The sequence below is a fragment of the Lemur catta genome, chromosome 14, assembly GCF_020740605.2.
Source record: "Lemur catta isolate mLemCat1 chromosome 14, mLemCat1.pri, whole genome shotgun sequence".
NCBI lineage: Eukaryota > Metazoa > Chordata > Mammalia > Primates > Lemuridae > Lemur > Lemur catta.
In genome coordinates, this window is record NC_059141.1 from 26,758,082 (window position 1) to 26,780,774 (window position 22,693).

Consider the following 22,693-nt stretch of genomic DNA (forward strand, 5'->3'; position numbering starts at 1 on the left):
GGAAATGACCACAGTTGCCCTTATTCCTCCCCCAGCCTCACCTGCTTCCCCCTTTCTCAGAAGGGCAAAGTAGAATTACAGCTTCAAGTGGCTTGTCCCGTGCCCCACATGGCACCAGCAATAAGAGTGCCCACTCAACTTCTAAAAAAATATTGAGATATAACTTACATATCATACCATTCACCATTTGCAGCGTACCACTCAATGATTTTTAGCATGCTCAAGAGTTGTGCAACCATCACCGCCATCAATTTTAGAATATTTTCATCCTTCCCCAAAGAAAACCCATATCCATTAGCAGTCACTCCCCATTCCCCCCAGTGCTAAATAAATTCTTTGAGTGACTCACACAGGAGGTGCTTGGCAGAGCCGTGGACTACCAGTCCACAGAGACCCCGGCTGGTCTGTGTTCTGAACTCATCAGTAAGAAACTCAACCCACCTCCCCGCTGCCCGCTCCCTGCCCTTGCCCTGGACGGCCACCCTTGTGTGGCAGTAGGAAACGGATGGCCGAGAATTACCACGTACTGAGAAGGCCATGCCTTCCCATTTTCCTCTGTAGAGGGTCCAGATTTCAGACCACATACCCAAAGTGCTAAGAAATACAATTTTATTTTCAATACCAAAATTTCTAGCTATTATGAGCCTCTTTTCCATCAGGTAGTAGGAACTTAATTTCAATTTGTGTTTTCTTCCCCTGGGGTTGAGGGTGCAGGTGGAGGGCTTAGTTATGCCGAGGCATGGTGGCAGGGCAGGTGCCCATACCCTGACTGGCATTGCTGGGATGTCCTCATCCCCAACTAGTCAGTCCTCAGTCCAGAGAAGTGGCCACTGTGCTTCCTCCTTGTCCCAACCCTGGGCCAGTTCAGAGTGGCACCAAGTCCACATCTCCCCAGAAGCCTGGGAGATATTCTGTGGCTCCCCAGTCCTCTGGGCTATAGGAAAGTCACTTCCAAACCCCTCTCAGGAGCCTGGAATCGCGTGGCTGCCATTCTTCCATGCTCTGCCTGAAAAGCTCTGCATGCCTGTCTCATGGGCAAACGTCTGGACAGACCACGTAGACACTGCTATTCTGACCCCTACGCAGGGGGTGCAGGGAATCTAGGGTCTCATTTGCCCTCCAGGCTTTGCCAAGGGACTTGGGGCACAGTCTTCTGCTTCTCCCAGATCCTTAAACCTACATGGGGTCTCTGTCATCCTTTTCCATCCAGAATCTCAGCTCAGGGTGGGATGGGGTATGGGTCTTTCTGGGGCCTCCCTGGCGCTCTCTCCAATCCTTTCTCTCCCCAGCCCCCTCACCCCACCATCCTAGGTCCCCTCCTGAGACCACCAGCATGGGAAATGTGCTCTTACGCATTGTACATTCTTCCAGATCTTTGGTATAGTGACAGGGCTTATGAAATTCAAAAGCCCAGAAGATTTGATTTCTTTGTCGTGTGTTCTCTGGCATCCCTTCCTGAGGCAGGAAAGCAGAATGTCTAATGTCCCCAAAGAGGGGGGCATATATGCAACAGGAAACGCCAGGGAAAGCAACCTTCACCGCCATCTCAGACATCATCCTGCCACACCCTCACAGCCGAAACAAGGCCCCTTGGTAGGGCAGGGGACGCGTTGGCCATACTCTGGGGCCTTTGATTGACTGGAATCCGGAATCCTCCCAAACTCAGCCTGAGTGAGGCACACAGGTTATGTGACTCTTTCTGTCACATCAGTTCATCCTGCCACAGGATAAGCTGTCACCGCCAGGCTTCCTGCTCACCTCAAACTCTCCCCGTCTGCGTCTCCCCCTTGCTGTCCCCAGGCGTCCTGACTATTTCTCTTCCACTTCCCAGGCAGGTTTTGTGGCGACAATGTCCCGGAGCCCCTGACCTCCACGGCCAGCCGGCTCTGGGTGGAGTTCCGCAGCAGCAGCAACAGCCTGGGCAAGGGCTTCTTCGCGGTGTACGAAGGTTTGTTCACGACGGGAGAAGCCACTTGGGTGCCTCCTGAGAAGCCCCGATCCTTCCCTTGCAGCCCGCTGCCTCCCTCCCGCCCCAGCTGGCCAGTGCCGTGAGGGTGGGGTCACTGCCGCAGGGACAGGCTGAGGCTCCTGCAGCTCCCACCTCCTGGAAGCAGAGGCCAGCTGCGCTTACTTCAGAACTGGTGTCATCTCCCTGTCACCACCCCCCTGGACCCTCCCTCCAGACCGTGGGGTGTCACCTTCCCCCACACAGGAATGATGTGTTTGTGTGTGTGTGTGTTTGTGTGTGGGGGGGCGGGTGTTAAACCCTGTGGAAACGACTGCAGCCTGTGAATCGCTGTGTGAGCCTAAGCAAAGAATCTGACCTCTCTGGGCCTCTGTTTGTTTCATTTGTGAAAAGACTTTGGACAACATCAGGGAACTTCCAACTGCATTTGTCAGAAGGGTCTCTGAGGCCACCCTGGTTGTTGAGTGGCGGGGATCCACCCTCCAGGTCTGGGCTCCAGGCAGCTGCCACCAGGCGGCGCTGCTTCTGTTTGCTCCCAGTACTGAGCTTCTCTTCTGCCCACCCCACCCTAACCCCACCAAGAAAGGGAAACTATAAGAAAATTATTAAGGGCCCTTTTGGCCTTAAATTGTTGTCATTTTGGAGAAGCCAAAGTTTTGTTTTTGTAAAAGAAGTAATGTGCATGTGTGTGCATGCGTGTGTGTGCACTGTGTGTGCGTGTGCGCCCCTCTGCAGCCGTCCTCCACGCTCTGCGTTAGAATCACCTGGGGAACTTCACCGCTGTTCCCAGGTCCCCCAGACCCACCTAGATCAGGACCTCTGGGGATGTGGCCCTGGATTCCACAGTGTGGAAAACTTCCCAGGTGATTTTAGTGCACAGAGAAGGTGGAGGACCACTGCTCTACATGGTTGTTTTCTTTACATGAAAAAAATTCAGAGTTGGAAACCAATGCGGTTGTGGCTTTCTGGAGGCACAGTCTTTGTTGGAAGAAGAGGAAAATGTTGGCAAGTGGAGCCACCTAGTGGTAACAAGTGCCCCCCCCTTAATTCCTAAGATCTGACCAGGGGACCCCCCTCTTCCTCCTGTGCTGTGTCTTTCTAAAGCTACCTGTGGCGGAGACATTAACAAAGATGCGGGGCAGATTCAATCTCCCAACTACCCGGATGACTACAGACCTTCCAAGGAATGTGTTTGGAGGATTTCGGTTTCGGAGGGGTTTCACGTGGGACTTACCTTCCAAGCTTTTGAGGTGAGTGCTGCTCAGATTGTCTGACCAAGGATGAAGTAAATGGCAACTTTTACTAGACACGTTCCGCTCTATAAAAATGGGTTTCCATTTCTTGGTTAAAAACAGGAACCTAATGGGGCCATTTTCAAGTCCATGGTGAGTTGTGCCAGGACATCGATATTAAAATCTTTGCAGGCTTTGAAATTGGGTTCACCTCCTTTCTGAAGGGCGTGGAGAGATTGAGGGAAATAACTGAAGGGGAAATCTAGGATGGGATCCAAGGAAGTTTTGTAGACTTGTTTTTCCCTGTTTACCCTCTCTTAGTCTCTTCTCAGCTTGATTCACCCTGGACGTCTGCGATTAGGGGACGGTGTGGAGACACCCAGGGCACGCTTGGGTGCCTTTCATTCTTGGTTAGCTTTTGAGAGTGATATTTGAGTCCCCTTCTTAAATTAAATACCTGACAGTGGGGCCATTTGTTGTCAACCACGTTGCCTCTGTTTCCCCCTTTAGATCGAAAGGCACGACAGCTGTGCATATGACTACCTGGAAATCCGAGATGGCCCCACGGAAGAGAGTGCCCTGATTGGCCACTTCTGTGGCTATGAGAAGCCGGAGGATGTGAAGTCGAGCTCCAACAGGCTGTGGATGAAGTTTGTGTCTGATGGCTCTATCAATAAAGCAGGCTTTGCAGCCAATTTTTTCAAGGGTATGAATTAGCAGTTTGTTTCCACTTTTAGACACGAGAAGAAATATTGCTCCCCCTGGCTTAAGGCTCACAAAAGGCATGTGGAAGCTTAGCATCACACTATGCTGCCTGCAGGGAAAAGCAGTGGTGCCATTTAGGGCTGAGTGTAGGGTCCCAGCGGAGTCCCCACCTGGTCAGGGCAGGCTCAGCCTCAGCTTCTCTGTGGCAGGAAGTTCTGTACTTGGAAATTGGATTTGATAAGTTTACAAGAGCAAACTATTCTGTAGTGAAACTGAGCATTGATAACAATGAATATTTTTATAGCAGCTATCATTAATTGAGCACCTACGGTGTGCCAAGAACTGGGTAAGGTACTTGACTTACTTGATGTCATTTAATTCCCAAAGTAACCCTTTGAGTTAGGCTTGGATCACATTTGATCAGGGCTGAGAAGGGCTGCTGAGGACCACGAAGACAGTTAAGTGGCAGATCAGGGATCCAAACCCAATGGCTCATGCCTGTAATCCTAGCACCCTGGGAGGCTGAGGCAGGAAGATTGCTTGAGCTCAGGAGTTAGAGGTTGCAGTGAGCTATGATGATGCCACTGCACTCCAGCCTGGGTGACAGAGCAAGACTCTGTCTCAAAAAAAAAAAAAAAAGAAAACGAAAAAGAAAAGAAAAGAAATAAAAAAAAGAAAAAGAAAGAAAAGAATAGAAAAGAAATACAAATTCTCAAGCTCAAACTCTTTCCAGCATGGCCTTGCATTCCTTGATGGGGGCCAGAGAGGCAGCACAGGTCTGCAGCTCCTGAAGCATCAGCACCCCCAGCCTGCCTGCCTACCCCCAAGTGATGGGGTGTGGAAGAGAGGAAGGGGGTGGCGCTCTGGGAACAAGCCTCCATGCTGCGTTGGGGACCTGCTGCTCTGTAGGGTCTTGAGGGAACCAGACCCAGAACGGCATAGGTAGACCTAGCCATCCTGGCCCCAGGAGTGCGGGCTTCCGTCTTCCTTCTCTGCTCTCAGGGCCTTGGAAGCCCCAAAGACCACACCCTAAGAGGGAAGCACGGATGCTCCCCCACGCATTGGGCCTGGGCACCCAGGAGTACAGCAGCAGCTGTTGGACAGAGACGTCCAGTTCTCTGCCACTGAGGACCCTTAAATAGCACCCCCACTTCTCCAGGCCCCAGCCACCCCTACCCAGGGGAGACTGCTTTCCCTCCTCCCCTCCTGCCCTGGAACTCCTGGTGGAGCCAACCCGGAAATCTTTGTTCCTCCCCTATTCCCAATCTCCCATCTGCCCCCCTCTTAGAGCCTTCTCTAGGTTCTACATGAACCGAGTGGGTGTCAGAAGAACCCACTTCAAGCCGTGTCATCCAGAGCAGGCAGCCATTGTCCTTACTGAAGCCTCAGTTTTCCTCCCTGCAAGAGAGGGAACAGGAAATCTACACGTGTCACCGAGCCCCATGAAAGGATGGCTATGGAGGTACTTTATAGGCTGACTAGTGCCAAACAAGATGTGGGACTTATCCTTTCCTGTCTGGAGGCATCTGGGGCAGAGCAGAACCCAAGCAGTAACAGAGCAGGAATCATAATCCTCTGCATAATTGGAGACAAAACTTAGTTGCGTCTTTCCCAAGCAAAAAAAAGCCAGGCAATGGTGAGTGTGTTTCAAATACAGGTCATCTTGTCATTGGACAGAGAAGAAGGATACGGCAGCCCTAGTTGAGATGCCTGGAAATCCACAGCCCCTACCTGCCCTGGCCCAGTCTGTATGTGCCTGGTGTCTCCCAGCCTGGGGAGGTCCCTGCGTGACACTGGCAGGGTGGCCTTGAGCAAGTTGCACAACTTTTCTGAGCTCCAGTCTCCACCTGTAGAAATGTTGCTACCAGCTTATTGCAAGGTTGTTGTCAGGAGAAAGTGAAAGAGTATAAGTGAATACCCTGGCATACCGTTTAGCCCCATTAATTGCATTTGCTAGGGAAGGAATCTTTGAAGTGATTATTCTGGCTGGAAAAAATGATGTGACGATTTCTCCTCACTCTTGCGATGTATTAGTTTCCTATTGCTGCTGAAACCAATTACCATAAAGTCGGTGACTTAACACACATTTCTCATCTTACGGTTTAGGGGCTCAGACCCCTCCAAACTGGGTCTTACTAGGCTAAAGTCAAGGTGGTGGCAGGGCTGCATTCTTTCTTCAGGCTCTACGGGACAATCCATTTCCTTGCCTTCTCCAGCTTTTAGAACCTTCCTGTGTTCCTTGGCTCTTGGTCCCTTCCATGCTCCAAGCCAGCAGTGGTCGATTGTGTCTTTCTTAGGCTGCTCACAGACCCATGCTCCTGTTGTCACTTCTCTTTTGACCCTGACTCTCCACCTACCTCTTTCCTTACATGCACCCTCCCGTCGAGACTGGGCCCACCCAGATAATCCAGAATACTCTCCCATCTCAGTATCCTGAACTTAATCACACCTGCGGAGTCTTTTTTCCATGTCAGGTAACAGATTCATAAGTTGTGAGCCTGTGAGGTAGACAGCTTTGCAGAGCCTTATTCTGCCTACCACATGTCATGTATGATGATGAGGTTTTTATTCTCATTCTGTTTGTTCTAATTCTCCTGACCTTCTCCTCCCCTGACTTCCACCCCTGGGTCTGTTAGTTGGGTGCTGGGGTCCCTTCCAGCAAGGTAACTGGCAGCCAGTTCCCACCGACCCACCCGCCCCTCATCCCTGGTTCTGTGGGTAATCAGCAGTGCACCTTTTTAAGAGGATAGGCTGAGGCAGGAGATGAGGGTTGCCAGATTTGGGAAGTAAAAAACCAGGATGTCCAGTTAAGTTGGAATTTCAGATAAAGAACGGTTATTTTACCATATTTCCCAAATATTGCATATTGTGTTTAGCAGTTGTTTATATGAAAGTCAAATTTAATTGGACCTCCTGAAATTTTTATGGCAGCCCTACTGGAGATGTCAGAGCAACGGCTTATAAGGGACCAAGTGATGGCCCTTACCTGCTCTAAGTAACCATGGTAACTGGCTCCATTTGCTGGCTAGAAGATGCCACTTTCTCCCTCCTCCACATGTAACATGCATTCAGCATTCCCTGCACCATGTGTCAGCGCCGTGCCGGGGCTGGGGATACCGAGGAAAGCACGCAGTGGTTGTCCTCAAGGGCTCATGGTGGTGAAAGAACAGAAACAAATGGGTGATGACATCGCTGAGCAGGAGCTCAGGCCTCAGTGGAGGCCGTGGGATTCCCAGGCTACTTGGTGTCCTTCTTCAAGGGTATTTCAATTTGCAGACATCTTTTGAGATGCCTGGGAAGGAGTTAATTGAGGCCCACCTGTACCAACTGAGTGTACAGACCTAGCCTGACATCTTTATGTCAAGGAGAACCGCAGAGAAGCGTGTTTAGAAAAAGAGAAAAGTACAACATTGAACATTGAACTTGAATCTGGAGGGAAGAACTAGCAGAATCCCCACCTAGACCTATGACGGGGAAAGACATCTGCGGGGTACTGACCATGTGCCGGAGGCTGCCTCGGTCGTCTCACTTGCCAGAACAACCCCTGGGTGGACATTATCCTTGTCCCCATTTTTACACGGAGGAAGCAGAAGTCCTGAAGTGGCAGAGCTGGAACTAGAACTGGATCTGTAGGATTCCTCAGTCCACACTCCATTCGCTAAGGAGACCCAGAAGCCACAGGAAGGGAAAGTGAAGGGGTTGGAATTTTTCCTGCAAGTCTGTGATTTGGTTCTGACACTAGGCACCCTTCTGCCTTCTTGACGCCACAGGGGTGTAGGAACAAGGGCCCTGGATTTGGCATCTGAAGTCCTGGGGTCCGGTCCTGCACTCCTCACTAGCGACCCGCTCTCTGACAGGTCAGTTTTCCTTCCTGAGAACAGATCATACCTGCCTTGTTCTCCACTGTACTTCCAGTGCCCGGCACATGGTGGGCTCAGCAAATATGGATACTTATTGAGCAGTGGATGAATGGATGGGTGGATGAATGGATGGGGCTCAGTTTCCCCATCGGTGGACGGGGCGTCCCACTACCTGCTCTGCCTGCCTTGCGAGGCTCCCCTGAAGGAGGCGAGACGCCATGGTCTCAGGCCGCGCCAGCCAACAGACGTAGGACGCGAGGCACAAATGAGAGCCGCGTGTGCAATCTTAAATTTTCTAGCAGCCACCTTGCAAAAGAAAAGAAACAGGTAAAATTAATTTTAATGATATATTTTATTTACCTAACATATCCGAAACAATATCATTTAATATGTAATGAATGCATGACAATATTAATGACAGTTTTCATACTACGTGTTGGAAACCCTGCAAGGGTTTTATGCTCAGGGCACATCTCATGTGCTCAGTAGCCACATGCGGCTGGGGCTGCCACGTCAGATGGTGCCAGTCTAGAGACCGGGCACGGTCAGCTTCTGTAGCCCAGCCTTACTCTGGCAAGGCCATCGGTAGGCTGTCCTGCGGACCCGGTACCCAGCACATGTCAGGACTTCCCCAGGGAAAGAGGCTGGAGGAGCAGCCGCGGAGGCCCTGCAGAAGAGTTGGAACAAGCCAAAGAAGCGCTTGCCTCGGTGCCAGTTGGCAGGCGGCTCTGCACAGGGCCCAGCTGGTGCCTGGTGCCAGCCAGGGCGCCCGTTGGCCCCTGCACCCTCTCCTGGTGCCAGATGGCAGCTCCTCTTGAGCCTGCTGACCGGCAGCAAGCAGAGCATCTTACACTTCTGGCTGCTTTGGGAGACGCCAGCAGCATTCAAGGGCTGGAGGGTCCCACACCCTCCACATAAAGGGCGTGAGGACTCCCACCTTGACCACGACATCCCACCGTCCCAGAGATTATGGGCCACCGTGCAGGTGTGCTGGGGGACTGGCTTCCTTCAAGGTATTTCTTCACCAGCCTAGGAATGTGCCTGCCTTCCCCTGCCTTCGTTCTCTTTGAAATAATTTTTGGGATCCCGCCTGAGCCATCTCGTTACCTAACCACAGAATGGTTCCTTCTTTCACCACTACCACCTGGAGCACGAGAAGCCAGGGCTCCCACTGTGCTAGGCTGAGCCCCGGTTCCAGCCTCTTCTCCTACCCCCACGTGCTCCCAGATTTTTCTGGGAGGCTTGGCCTTGGCCCCTGCAGCACAGAGCAAGCACCAGCCAGTGGGCTTGGAGCAGAGGCTGCTGTACCGCAGCGTGGAGGCAATGTGGGCAGAGCTGGCGGGCATCCATGCCATCCATGCATGCTAGGGCAGGGTTGTAAATAGCCAAACATCCAACGGCTCTCACTGGAGAGAGCTCTGGTGTAAAAGTATAACTTTCATCCACCTTCCTGGGTCAAACAAATGCTTCTAGTCCTTGGAGGAATTATATTCCGCTTGCTCTGGGCCTGAGTCCATTCCACTGGCCTCTCTCCCTCCACCTCACTAAGATGGCACCAAGAGACTTGCTCTTCTGGGGGCCTCTCCTTCTTGCCCCCAAGGCAGGGGCAGGGGGAGCCTCTGATGCCCCCCGCCTTGGTTCTTTGCCTGTCTTTTTCTCCTCTAATGGCCTCGTCCCTCGGTTTCCTCCTGCCTTCTCCCTGGGACCAGCACCAGTGCCTCGAATCTGCCATGCTGCCCTCCTGCCCACCCAGTCTTCCTTCGTTGGCCCAGCCTTGGGGCATTTCTTTCTTTCTGTTCTTGCCTCTTCTCCCGCCCCTACTCAGGCCTGCACTACTCCACCCCTGCCCGGCCAACCTCATCCTTCTCATCACCCCCATCACCGTGTCTCTCTGCCCACTGGCATTTCAAAAGCAACTCCAATTTTGTCTACAGTGATAGCTCCTGTGTATCGACAGGCTGTGTGTTGGGCAATTCATGTGCATCATTTTCAATCACCACAACCTAAAAGCAAATATTGTTCTCATTTTAAAACAGGAGGGAGGCTCAGAGAGGTGAGCTCCCCGGTGGTCACCCAGTTCGTTGGGGGAAGATTCACTGGTGGATCCAACCCAGGTCTAACTCATTCTAGAGCCTGGATTTTTTCCACTACTCTTTATGATCAATTTTCTTCCTTCTGTACTTTCTAGCAAATGGCTAAGAAAATGCTTTGCATATTATAAGGTGATGAACAGATGATTGCACTGTTGTTAGGGTTTTTGCATACTTGATACTTATATTGGTTTGAGGCCATGGGCATCTTCATCTCCCTGCCCTGGAGCATCTTACTGAACCCAATTACCCCTGATGACCAATTAATTTATTTAAGCCTTTGTTGAGCCCCAGAATACATCCCTCCTAGAGTTCCCTAAGCTTGCTACCCACCATGTGAAATGACGAGGTATTTACAAACCATCCTTCCCCCAGTGAAGAGCAAGCAGGTTGATGGGGAATTTGTGCATCACAGATGAGCACTGGAAGGAAATGGGTATATCTGAGCTGGAAATGGGCAGAGTAGAGGGAGACATGAAAATCGGAGGGTTTGCATTTTCTGTAGGGCCAATGGGTTGGAAGTTGCAAGGATTCAGATTTTTGACCCAAGAAATACCTTTGAAAAGTAGCAAGAGTCCTGTCTCTGGGAGTTTTCAAGCAGGGTCTGAAAAGGAGTCTCTCAGGAATGTGATTAAAACCATCCCTGCCTGAGGCGGCAAGACTGGGTATCTGTTCCGGTCTTGACCGAACCTTAGATGTCCTGATCTCTCTTGTGTGTACTGTGTTCGTTCAGGCTTGGTGAACAACCCATACTTGCTCTGTTCCTCTTTCCATGGGGCTACGGGCCAGTGGGGCCTTCTCACCCCTGTCCCATCCTTTCTTCTTCCTAGATTGGACTTTTGTGAAAAAGATGTATCAGTGTTTACTTGTTCTTTCACTAGACTCCTCTAGCTCTGTTAGGCCACACCCTGCACACTCGCTTTCAGGGACAGACGTACCGTGGCTTGGCAACAGCCAATGGCATTTTCCCTTTTATTTCTAATACTCTTCTTAGAGATGCCCAGCGCAAGGGTTTTCCTTTCCTTCAGTGGTATCTGGGCTGACGTGTCTGGGGACGATCTCCAGTGACGCCCATGCTGTTCCTCTGGACAGCACCCATGGCATCCAATGCGCCATCACTCAGTTGCTCCAAATGCATCACTGGACACTTGTCGGCACCAAATCCCTTGGAGCCCCAGCCAGACCCCCAGCCAACTCAGCCTTGTCCTGGGCTCTCCCGCAGTTTCTCCAAGGAGCACAGGCTAATGGCAGGGCCCAGTGTTTTCTGTAACCTTAAAGATCTCCCTGTGCACACCTCTTAAGGGTATTTATAAAAATGCTAAGTAACAGATTCTGGCTCTAATATCTAAAGAATACTTACACATCTTTATCTAGCAATGTGTCCTTTTGTCTTTACCCTTTCTTTAATGTCTCTGAGGAGTTGCATATTTATGGGGGAAAATGCCCAATTCCATGGCATTAAAATTGGTGAAGTCTTTGGTATGGAACCTTGTGAAATTTTTCAAGACCTCAAGTGAATACTACTGACTGAACAGCTCAAAGAATTCAATTCCCCAGGCCTGAGGAGCAGCCCTGCTCTGGGTAACAAGGGGCCCTGGCTTGCGTTGTTAGGGTCCTGCTCGTCTCTGTAGCTGCTGCCGTTTGTCAGCTGTAGACATGGGGCTCCTTGGGAAGTGGCCACCAGGAGTCACTCTTGTTCTCAGAGCACACTAGCTGGGGACCATGGGATGTGGAGGCCTTGGGAACACACCAGGCAGCTTTGTGACGATTTGACCGTGGTCACCTCCCCAACAGAGGTGGATGAGTGTTCCTGGCCAGACCGCGGCGGCTGTGAGCATCGCTGTGTGAACACACTGGGCAGCTACAGGTGCACCTGTGACCCGGGCTACGAGCTGGCTGCCGATAAGAAGATGTGTGAAGGTTGGTGTGGGACCCGCCTTGCTGGAGTGAGAGGGGACAGGGACGTGGGGAAGAGAGGGGGCAGCGGCTGGCTGGAAAGGAACAGCGAGCAGATGTGGTGAAAGATCCACCCACCTCCCAGAGGGAGAAACAACTTGATAACTGTCATAAATGTGAGCAAATTGCCAAAATTGCATGGACTCTGCCCTAGAAACTGCAATCAGGGTCATGATTTATCTTCTGTGATGGTGTAAAATTTGCATGATTATCAAGGTAGAAAATAAAAGCAAGGAAAAACTATGAGCACTTTGGTGTGACTCAACCGATAGCACACTTTGTTCATTCCGTTTCTACCTGCCTTGTCTGCCTTGCCCACCTGCATGAATCTGCTCGTCCCTGCAGCCAGGGACAGCACGTAGCTTGCAGCAAACATTTCTACTTCGCCTTCGGTCTGAGTCACATGGCGTCCCCAGCCATGCCACTGGGTGGCAGGAAAGCACAAAGACTGGTCCCCAGTGTCATCCCTCCAAATCTTCAGTTGAAGCTATTAGACTAGAATAAAGGGCACAGATTGTCTAATTTTTGTTGTTGTTGCTATTACAGAACAGCAGGGCTTATTGCTGCTTGTGGGAAATTGCAGCCACTTGGAACTAAAACCAAATGCATTTTGTTTCTGTTCCCCCCGTGCAGTGGCCTGTGGCGGTTTCATTACCAAGCTGAATGGAACCATCACCAGCCCTGGGTGGCCAAAGGAGTATCCCACGAACAAAAACTGTGTCTGGCAGGTGGTGGCCCCCGTTCAGTACCGGATCTCCCTTCAGTTTGAAGTGTTCGAACTGGAAGGCAACGACGTATGTTTCTGTGCTCTAATTGATGGGGACTGTGTGGAGATGTGACTCAGAGCTGGAAGGTGGTGAGGGGCTCAGCAGGCAGGGAGGTGGCTTGTGCTGGAACTGGAGCTTCTGAGAGTCGCAGGATCTTAGCTGGGAGGAATCTGCGGGAACGTTTTGTCTAGTCATTTCAGCTGCACGTCCCCTGCAGCTAGACCACCTGTGGCCCTCTCGTCACTGATAAATCCAAGGTGAATCAGGACGAGAGTGGAGGAGGCAGATGCTGGGGTGAGAAGTGGCCAGGACTGGTATGTGCCCTGGGGTGCGAGTCCGGAGTTGGGGTCCCACTGAGGGGAATAGAGGCGTGAGGATCAGCTAGGGACAGGGATGCTACAGACGGCCTCTTCCCTCTCTTGGGCAGTGGTCATGGATGACCAAGTCAGGCGGGGACCAGGCGGTGCCCTGCAGCCAGAGTGCTAGTCAGGCATGTCCCCACCTGCACCTCGGGCTGGCAGGACCCCTGGGGCACACACCTTCTCCACACCCCTCCTGTCCCCACTGAGCTCCGGCCTGGCTCTGAGCTGACCCGTCAGGCCTTTTTGGGTACTGAAAAGGGACCCTAATGCCAATGACCCCAATGCCCAGAGGCCCTGGTGCCAGTGAGGGGCTTACCCCCAAATGAATATTACATAGAAAAAACAAATCTTGAAAGCAATTGATCAGACCACCTAGCAGTTGAGGTCTTTTTGAGAAAAATCATTGCTACAGCAGGGAACATGGATTCTAGTCCTGGCTCCACCACTGCTGAGCTGCGTAACTTCAGACAGACGTCTCTGCCCTTCTGAGCTTGTTTCTCTGTGTGAACATATGGTGGAGCTGGATTCTATCAGTGGCTTGCAAACTTTTCCTCTTTCCCTCCTCCTCTTTCTCCTCCCTCCTCCTCTTTGCCTTCCTCCTCTTCTTCTTCTTCTTCTTCTAGCAGTGGGGCCCTTTCTTCAAGCGAAAATTCATGTAAGCCCAATGTATAAAATAAATAAAAGTCGGGCTACAGAGTTACGGGAATGCAGGTTTTGGAGCCCAGCTGGGAGGTCAGGGCCCCTCTGTCGCCCTCTGGAGCACAGTCTAAGGAGCAGAGTAAGAGTCAGGGCACCTGCCACCTGGCAGGGTGCAGCTCGCAGGAAGGGGTGCAGCTTGCAGGAAGGGGTATAGCTCGCAGGAAGGGGTATAGCTCGCAGGAAGGGGTGCAGCTCGCAGGAAGGGGTGCAGCTCGCAGGAAGGGGTATAGCTCGCAGGAAGGGGTGCAGCTCGCAGGAAGGGGTGCAGCTCGCAGGAAGGGGTGTAGCTCGCAGGAAGGGGTGCAGCTCGCAGGAAGGGGTGCAGCTCGCAGGAAGCGGTGCAGCTCGCAGGAAGGGGTATAGCTCGCAGGAAGGGGTGCAGCCCGCAGGAAGGGGTGCAGCTCGCAGGAAGGGGTGCAACAGTGTGCTGGGGGGTCTGGGGTAGGGATGGGGGCCCGGGCTGCTCCCCATCGTGCCCCCTTGCAGGTCTGCAAATATGACTTCGTGGAGGTGCGCAGCGGCCTGTCCCCCGACGCCAGCCTGCACGGCAGGTTCTGTGGCACCGAGACGCCCGAGGTCATCACCTCGCAGAGCAACAACATGCGCGTGGAGTTCAAGTCCGACAACACCGTCTCCAAACGCGGCTTCAGGGCCCGCTTCTTCTCAGGTACGTGGGTTCAGAGGTGAAGCCCATGCAGTGCGGCTCCCCTGCGCTCTGTCTGCCTGCTCCCCTCCCGGCGTGGCTGCCTTGGAGGGACGTGCCCAGACCCAGGGGTTTTGTTGTTAGTAGCTGTATTCGTTTCCTAGGCGCCATAACAAACTTGTTGGCCTAAACAACAGAATCTTATTCGCTTACAGTTCTGGGGGCCAGAAGTCTGAAATCCAGGTGTGGGCAGGGCCGTGCTCCCTCCGAAGGCCCTAGGGAATGAGCCTCCCTTGCCTCTTCCCGCAATCCCACCGTTTCTTGGCTCGTAGCTGCGCCGCTCCCATCTCTGCCTCCACCTTCACATGCCCTTTGTCCTGGTGCCTCTCTGTGTCTTGTCCTCTTATGAAGATTCCAGCCATTGGGATTAAGGCTGGTTCTAAATCCAGGATGATTCCATCTCAAGATCCTTTATACTTCTGCAAAGATCTCATTTCCAAATAAGATCACATTCTGAGGTTCCAGGTGAACATGAGCTTGGGGAGACACTATTCAACCCTTTACAGCCACACCTGGGCCCTCGTGCTCAAACTGGAGGCCTTGAGCTGCCAGGGCCAGTGCAGCAGTGGAAGGAAGAAGCTCTTTCTCCTGGGCTGGTGTCTGACGCTGGGCGCTGCCTCCCCGCTGTCCTGCCGGGCACATTTCCTCTGCAGGTGCCCTGTGCTCAGGTCACCCACAACCCCCCACTGCCTCCTGTGCCGTCGCCCTGCACTCCCACACCCCACCCTGTTCTTTCTTAGTACCCCCTGCTGTGGACTACACCTTTCCCTGGAATATCCTTCATCCTTCCCCGCTTAGAAAGCTCCAGCTTTGACTTGAAGACTCGAAATGCCACTTTCTGTAGCTTTCCCTGGTTTCCTCTCACCCCTGTATCTTAGTCTGCCGTGCGCTGCTGTAACAGGGTGCCCCAGACCGGGTCATGGACAACGAACAGGATTGCATTTGGCTCATGGGTCCAGAGGCTGGCAAGTCCAAGATGGAGTGGCCACAGGTGGTGAGGGCCTTCGTGCTGTGTCACAGCAAGATGGGAGGCATCACACGGGTGACAGAGACAGGGAGGGAGCCAGACTCATCCTTTACAAGGACCCCACTCCAGGGATAACGACCCAATCACCTCCTAAAGGCCCCACCGCCCAACACTGTTGCATAGGGGATTAAGTTTCCGACACAAGAACTTTGGGGGACAGAGTCAAACCACAGCACCCTCCTAGCACAGTAATTGTTTTCTCATCAGTGTTCCCGCAGGCCTGTCCACCTCCCTCCGTTACGGCTCTCATCACCAGGCCGGCTCCGTGAGTGTAGTAGCTCAGGGGCTGCCCCCAGAAGGGCCCTGCTGGGTTGAAGGCTCACCCCGTTTTCATCTTGAAATTCCTGATAACTTTTTAACAAGTGACCCCCATGTTCATCTTACACTGGGCCCTGCAAATTATGTGGCAGGTCCTGCCTGTCACGTCGTATTAGAGTGTGAACTGTCTAAGAGCAGGAGCTGTAATTTGGTTACCTTTATATTCTCAGTGCTTAGCATAGAAACCCACCCCCTCCTCTGCCCTTAGCTTTTACAACCCAATTATTTCTTTTTATTTTATAGATACCCAGAGTTCTGTCTCTCATTGAAAAAATTATGCTTTGTTTTGTTTTGTTTTGTTTTGAGTGCCTGCTGTGGGCACAGCAGAGTTCCAGCTCAGAGAGTGCCAGGGAAGTGCCCCTAGCACAGCAGAGCTTACGCCCCGGCTACGGAGGCCAGGGACACACACCCCGCTAGGTCCCACCTGGGGCACTGCGTGGTAGGCCAGGGCAACGAGGGCCAACGTTTGGAGGAGAGGGAAGCCCACGGGTGCCTGGAGCAGTGGGCAAAGCCCTTTCACAGACTGCACGGTGGTCTGAGCCCGGTCTTAGGGGTGGGAAGGTGTGGAGGTGGGGTCAGGATGGCTAGAGATAAGGCAGTCGAGGTGCCAAGAAGGGGAGGCAGTGTGACCAGGGGTTTGGGGTCCATACTGAGCACAGAAAGAGGTGATACCAGCCTGCGTGGAGCCAAGACCCGCGCTGGGAAGCCCAGGTGCCAGATGGGCCATGTCACTTCTAGTTCTGAAGGGCCCCGAACGTGGGGCTGAAGAGTCGGGACCTGATGGGACGGGACGTGGGACCGTTTGCATGTTCCTGAGCAGGGCGGCCTAAAACTTCATCTGACAAAGCCAGGCCAGGCGTGCGGAGCTGGGAGGGCCAGGGGAGCAGGGTAGGGCGGGAGCCTCCTCAGAGGAGGGGGTGCGAGGGCTGGAAGGAGGGGCCGGCTTCACGTTTGCACGGGCACGGAAGGGCAGAGGAGGGGGCGAGGGCAGGGTGAGGATCCGTCGTGATCTGCAGAGGGACCGGGGAGGAAGGCAGGAGAGAAGCGCTTCCGTGCTGGAGCAGCAGGCAGCGTCCTCGCTTCTGTATTCTTCAAGCGTTCTGGAAGGGCTCTTAGCTGTCCTCCTGAAATAAACAGATGAAGCTAAAATACAGTGTTCAAGGGGGCATTTACCACGTGGCGAGAAGGTGCGGAGAGGGGAGGGAGACAGGTGGGGCGGAGGCGGGGGAGGTCCAGCCTTGGTTACCGCGGGAACAGCTGGCGTAGGAGAGGGCTACACACGGCACCAGCTGGAGCCACAGGACCAGGATAACAAGAGCCAGCACTTGAGCTCACGCATCATGGTAGTTTTACTGCGGGCTGGGTGCTATTCTGAGCGCTTTCCCTGTACTGATTCATTTACTCCTCCCCACAGTGCTATGAAGTAAGGATACCACACTGTCCCCATTTTACAGGGGAGGCAACTGAGGCACATCAGCTGGCAATGGTGGAGTAGGGCCAGTCCTCGTGGTCTGGCCCATGGCCCACACAATGACCTACGCCACGCCCAGGAGGTGGTGCAGAGTCACGGGGCATGAGCCCAGGTCTCCAGTTTGGCTACACAGGCCTCTTGCTCACTGAGGGAGCATTAGCCATTCTCAGCCTCAGTTTCCTTACCTGTAAAGTGGGCATAAAGGCACCTCCCTCCTCAGGGTGGGTGAGAATTAACTTGGATAATGTATAGGAAGTGCTTGGGGCAGTGCCCATCCCATAGTAAATATTCAATAAGTGGCAGTTATTTTTATTATTGTTACTGTTGTTACTAGCATTAGCCGATCCTTCAGGGAGCTCCTTGTTTGGCCAGGGAGCAGGGCAGAGAACACACATACATGACAGGGCTTTAGGAGCATGGAGGAGTCAACACATACCAGGGCCAAGTGATACCCGACAAAGCTGAAGTGAAGACCCCCCCACACCAGCAAGGGGTAATCAGGGCAGGGTGGCAATCAGGGAGGCTCCCTGGAGGAGGCCATGTCTGAGCGGGGTTCTGAGCTGTGAAGGAATATGCCCGAGTTGGCGTTTTCTCTTAGGAGAGCCCGTTTATCTCCCCAGACAAGGATGAGTGTGCCGAGGACAACGGTGGGTGTCAGCATGAGTGCGTCAACACGTTCGGGAGCTACCTGTGCCACTGCAGGAATGGCTACCGGCTCCACGACAACGGGCGCGACTGTAAAGAGGGTGAGACTGGACCGCTGCGGGCTGGCCCCACACCCACGTGTGCATGTGGTCGTGCACATCAGGGCAGGTCGGGTGGGGAGCCCTGCCACCGGCTGCCGCCGGCTGCCACCAGCTGCAGAGCTAGGAACCCTGAGCGGGGAAGCTTGGCGTCTGCTCTCCTCCTCTGGGGACTCCCTCTGGCCCTCCTGCTGGACAGCAGTTTCCCCCAGGTGGCCCACTCCTTTCAGAGGCATGTGGGGGGCCTCAGGGGCTCCAGGTTGAGTTACTATTGCAAAGTGGTCAAGCCTGCAGGCTTCAGGATCAGACTGCCTAGGTCTAAATCCTGGTTCCGCCACCCACGAGCTGTGTGACCTTGGGCAAGTTTCTTAACCTCTGAGTCTCAGTTTCCTCTTCTGTTAAAAAAAGGCTAAACATACCTCCTCCTGAAAGTTTTTGTGGGGATTGAAAGCATGCCTAGAAAGTATTTCAGACAGTCTGACACATATAATGCACTCAAATGTCGATACAGGTCAGCCAACCTGCATGCTGTTTACCATATGCAGGTCTCACAGTAGAATAGAATTTGGGGGAAGCTTTGCTCCCTGCTCCATTCACTACTAGGAGTTCTTCAGGGCCAACTGGCTTTTAATGGTCATTCTGGTAAAAACCTTCCCTCTGTTCTTACCCTGCCCAGGGAAGGCTGAGCATCTGTGATACACACACAGGCCTCCAGGCCTTGGCCCCAGCCACGGAGCCCTGCAAAGGAAGTCAAGGGTGGGGGAAGATGTGGAGGACACCCCCTCTCTGGGATGAACAGTTTGGAGTTAGGAGATCTGGCCGAGTGCTGGTCATTACACAGTTCCCTGTGCTTCCTAATCAGTTATACCGCCGGCCTCAAAGCCATGCAGGTCTGGTTAAAGTCCTGGCTCCACCTCACCAGCAAGGTACTTACCCTCTCTGAATCCATTTTCATATTTGGAAAGTGGGAAGGACTAAACAAGAAGATGCGTGGAAAATACCAACCACAGCACCCAACACAGAGGAAGACAGATGCCAACTGTTGGCCAAGACGCGGGGCATTGAGCAAGACACCAGAGCTTACACGAATGCCCAAAGTCCCACAGATTGTAGGTAGTGGAACGAGGACTTGAGCTGAGGTCCATCCGACCCCAGGGCCTGTGCTCTTCACCTGGCACCAACTTCACCATATTTGCCGTGATGACCCCAATGTGAATAGTAATAACAGTAAGAAAGATGACAGCCATCAAGGCAGAAAAGCCAGTTCAGATAAACCTCCGTGAACATCCCTGTGCCCGGGGACACTTGATTCAGGCTGACCCCACCCCCACATTTGATAATGAACCTGAGACTATTAAGAGAGTGGGAGGAGACGCCCCTAGAATGCCTTTGGTGCTGCTCACAAGTGAGTCACGTCTCTCTCTCTCTGTCTGTCTCTCTGCCTCCCGTCACCCCCAGCTGGCTGTGCACACAAGATCAGCAGTGCAGAGGGGACCCTGGTGAGCCCCAACTGGCCTGACAAATATCCCAGCCGGAGGGAGTGTACCTGGAACATCTCTTCCACCGCGGGCCACAGGGTGAAACTCGTGAGTCATTTTTGTAGTTTATTAAGAACATGGACTTTGGCATCAGACAGATGTGGGTTTGAGTCTCTGCTCTGCCAGTTCCCAGCTCTGAAACCTGAAGGAAGTTATTTGATGTTCCCAGGTCTAGGTTTCATTAGCAGAAAACGGGGAAGCCCATTTTGCTAATGAAGCCCACTCCATGGGCCGTTGTGCAGATTAAAAGAGAGAATGCACAAAAGCTTTATAAATGACACCTGTTCAAAGTGGGACGAGGATGAGGGGGCATCCACCTCACAGATCTGCAGCACTGTTTGAGATTCAGTTGTTTCCAGTTTTAATGTTTTACAAGAAAATTCATTCTCAAGATTAAAACAAATGTAACCAGTATAGAAAGGTGGACAGTGGAAATCGAAAGTCCCCAGATCCCTCACTCCCACTCTAGAAAGGACCACTTTGAACATTTTCTTATGAATCCTTCCAGAAATTTTCTATGCACGTACAATCATGCATGTATATGCACGGGGAAAATAAATATCTTTTTCTTACTCAAACTACTCTAATGGAATCTTATTATTCATAGTCTTTTACAACTTGCATTTTTTTCTGTTAGCAATAGGAGACTAAGTTCTTTATGCTAATTCTCTCTTGAATTAAAAAAAAAAATTTTCCAAGCCTTTATTTAAAGTTGCGTATGTGATGTGTGGTCTGTACACTGCACTCAGTTATTTCAAGGGAGAAATGAGTCTCTTGAATACGTCTCATTTCTCAGCCCCCAGGGACGCCCAGGTCCAGGAGAATAAAACAAACCTTCTCGCCGGCTGGAGCATTTGTTGTATTCCAGACAGACAAACACTTTTTAAATTGGGTCGTTCTGACCGCAGATGAGCAGGATTGGCCCTGTGGATTGTGGACCAATAATTCAGGGAGGATGGAAGAGAACAAAGAAGGAGAACGTGATGATGCATAGAGGGTGGGGCGGGCACTTGTGGGGTGTTTACTGGTGAGAGCCCGAGTGAGGAGCACAGGCAGGTGCATGGGCTCCTGGGGCTTCGAGGGGTGGGGAAGACGGGGCCCCTGACCGCAGCGGGCACCGCATATGCATGGGCTACCCCCCGGGGGAATTGTAGCTCTGCTAGGAGCTGCTGTCCTGGGTCAGCAGGAACAGCCTTGAACCCGGGTGCAGGTGAGTGGGTGCATTCAGGAAAGGCACTCCTTCTCCAAGACTGCCACCTGCTGGAATGTGCTCGCAATGGCAACGTGAGTCCCCGAGGACTACGATGCAGTGGTGTCCCGGGGGGTGGGAGCGCACAGCCTGCACAAGGGGAAGGTTCATACACAGACGTGTTAGTTTCTAAAAGATGTTTCCTTGGGAAGTGGACGGTGGCTATGTTGATTGTGCTCTGCCTTTTGGCGACCACAGAATGTGAGTGAGTGTTACACTGCATGGAGACAGCAGCAGGGCTGTCCCATTGCACGGCCCACCCTGGTGCCTGCTCTCCCCTTTCTGCTCCTGCCCAGTGTCTCTACCCACCACTCTGGCCCCAGAGCTCCTTCCTCATAGGCGTGAGAGCTTTGCCCATTTCGGGGTGTTGGATATTCCCGTGAAAGCCTGCACTGCCCTGGTCCCTCTGTTTCTTCTCCTACTTCCATCTCTGCCCTGCTGCTCCAACCTCCCTCGTTTGAATTGAGACCCCCTCCCCAACTAATGTCCTCTCTCTCTGCCCTGTCATTGGGTCCAAGTCTTCATCTAACACTGTCCCCCTCACCTTGTCCCGTCTCCCTTGCCATCAGGGGCTGCATCAGTCAGTCACCTACCCAGCACCTGAGAAGGCTACACTCAGGGCTGAAAAGCCTGTCCCCTGCAGCTGGGGAGAGTCCTGGGAGGGGGGGACAGGGAGCATAACCTGGTGATGGTTAGCAGTGTGGGCAGGAGAAGGCTGGCTGGGGTCAAGCTCAGCGTCACCTGTCTCTAGCTGCATGAGCTTGGGCAAGTCAACGAACGTCTGTCTCTAAGACTGACTTTCCTCTTCTGCACATTGGATTTCCAGTAGCCCCTCTCTCGCAGTGTTACCAGAATTAAGTGAGAAAATGCCCATAAATGCTTGGCATGGAAAAAACACTTAACGGATGTCAGCCGCCACGAGCATGCGACACAGAGCATAAAGCCTCATCTACACCGTTTCTAATGCAGGGTCCTTCAGTGGAGTGCACAGGTTTACAGCAGGTCCTCTGAAGCCAGAGCAGCTGGGTCACAGCCCACCTCTGCCAGTGTGTGACCTTGGGCAAGTCATCTGACATCTCTGTGCCTCAGTTTCCTCAGCTATAAAGTGAGGGTTAGATACATGGCAGGTTGTGAAGTTTAAATGAGGCAATACTCACAAGGCACTTAAAATAGTTGCCAGCACTGAGTGAACACTCGGCCGTTGCTGGCTCTTAGTGCTAAGTGAAGGAGAGGCAGCGAGATAGGACGGAAGGAAGACAGATTTAGGCCGTCAAAGCCTAGCTCTGCCGTGCAATAGCTGTCAAAATATCAACAAGAACTTAAACTCTCTGAACCCCCACTGTCTCATCTGCAAAGTGGTCACAGCAGCTGTAGCTCATGGTGACCACCTCATAGGGTTGTTTTGGAGACCAGAGGTCCCCAAGCATCATCATGGCCACACGCCCCCTGCACTGCCTCACCCTCTTCCTCTCCAGCCCCTGAAAGGAGGCCCCGCCCCACTTACTTTCTGCTTTTCTACCCCCCAGGCCTTTAATGAGTTTGAGATCGAGCAGCACCAGGAATGTGCCTATGACCACCTGGAAATGTATGACGGGCCCGACAGCCTGGCCCCCATCCTGGGCCGTTTCTGCGGCAGCAAGAAACCAGACCCCATGGTGGCTTCGGGCAGCAGCCTGTTTCTCAAGTTTTATTCGGACGCCTCGGTGCAGAGGAAAGGCTTCCAGGCGGTGCACAGCACAGGTACCTGGGGCCGGGCCTCTGGGCTCAGCTGAGGAGCACCTGGACAGGGGACAGGTGGTGAGGGCAGGGAAGGGACTGCCTTTTATTCTACTTGAGGGGGAAAGTGAGGGGAGGAAGGTGTGTGATACAACGTCCCTGTTAAAATGAAACATCAGCAACCACAGGGAGAAGAGCTGTTTTCTTTTACTGTCCTCAAATGACAAAATTTGAAGTGGGCAACCCTGTGTTGGTGCCCCATTTCTTTCCTCCCATCTTTCCTTTCTTCCT

At 52.7% G+C, this 22,693-nt stretch overlaps 1 protein-coding gene across 1 annotated transcript in view; it reads left to right on the forward strand.

Moving 5' to 3' along the window:
• TLL2 (tolloid like 2) overlaps positions 1 to 22,693 on the forward strand; it is a 114,193-nt gene that overhangs the window by 86,445 nt on the left and 5,055 nt on the right. Inside the window, exons 11-19 of the mRNA XM_045568749.1 lie at positions 1,832 to 1,948; positions 3,071 to 3,216; positions 3,709 to 3,904; positions 11,648 to 11,773; positions 12,443 to 12,603; positions 14,124 to 14,304; positions 17,777 to 17,902; positions 19,358 to 19,485; positions 22,213 to 22,426. Of these exons, the coding sequence (XP_045424705.1) occupies positions 1,832 to 1,948; positions 3,071 to 3,216; positions 3,709 to 3,904; positions 11,648 to 11,773; positions 12,443 to 12,603; positions 14,124 to 14,304; positions 17,777 to 17,902; positions 19,358 to 19,485; positions 22,213 to 22,426 (1,395 nt within the window). The remainder of the gene's footprint in view (positions 1 to 1,831; positions 1,949 to 3,070; positions 3,217 to 3,708; positions 3,905 to 11,647; positions 11,774 to 12,442; positions 12,604 to 14,123; positions 14,305 to 17,776; positions 17,903 to 19,357; positions 19,486 to 22,212; positions 22,427 to 22,693) is intronic.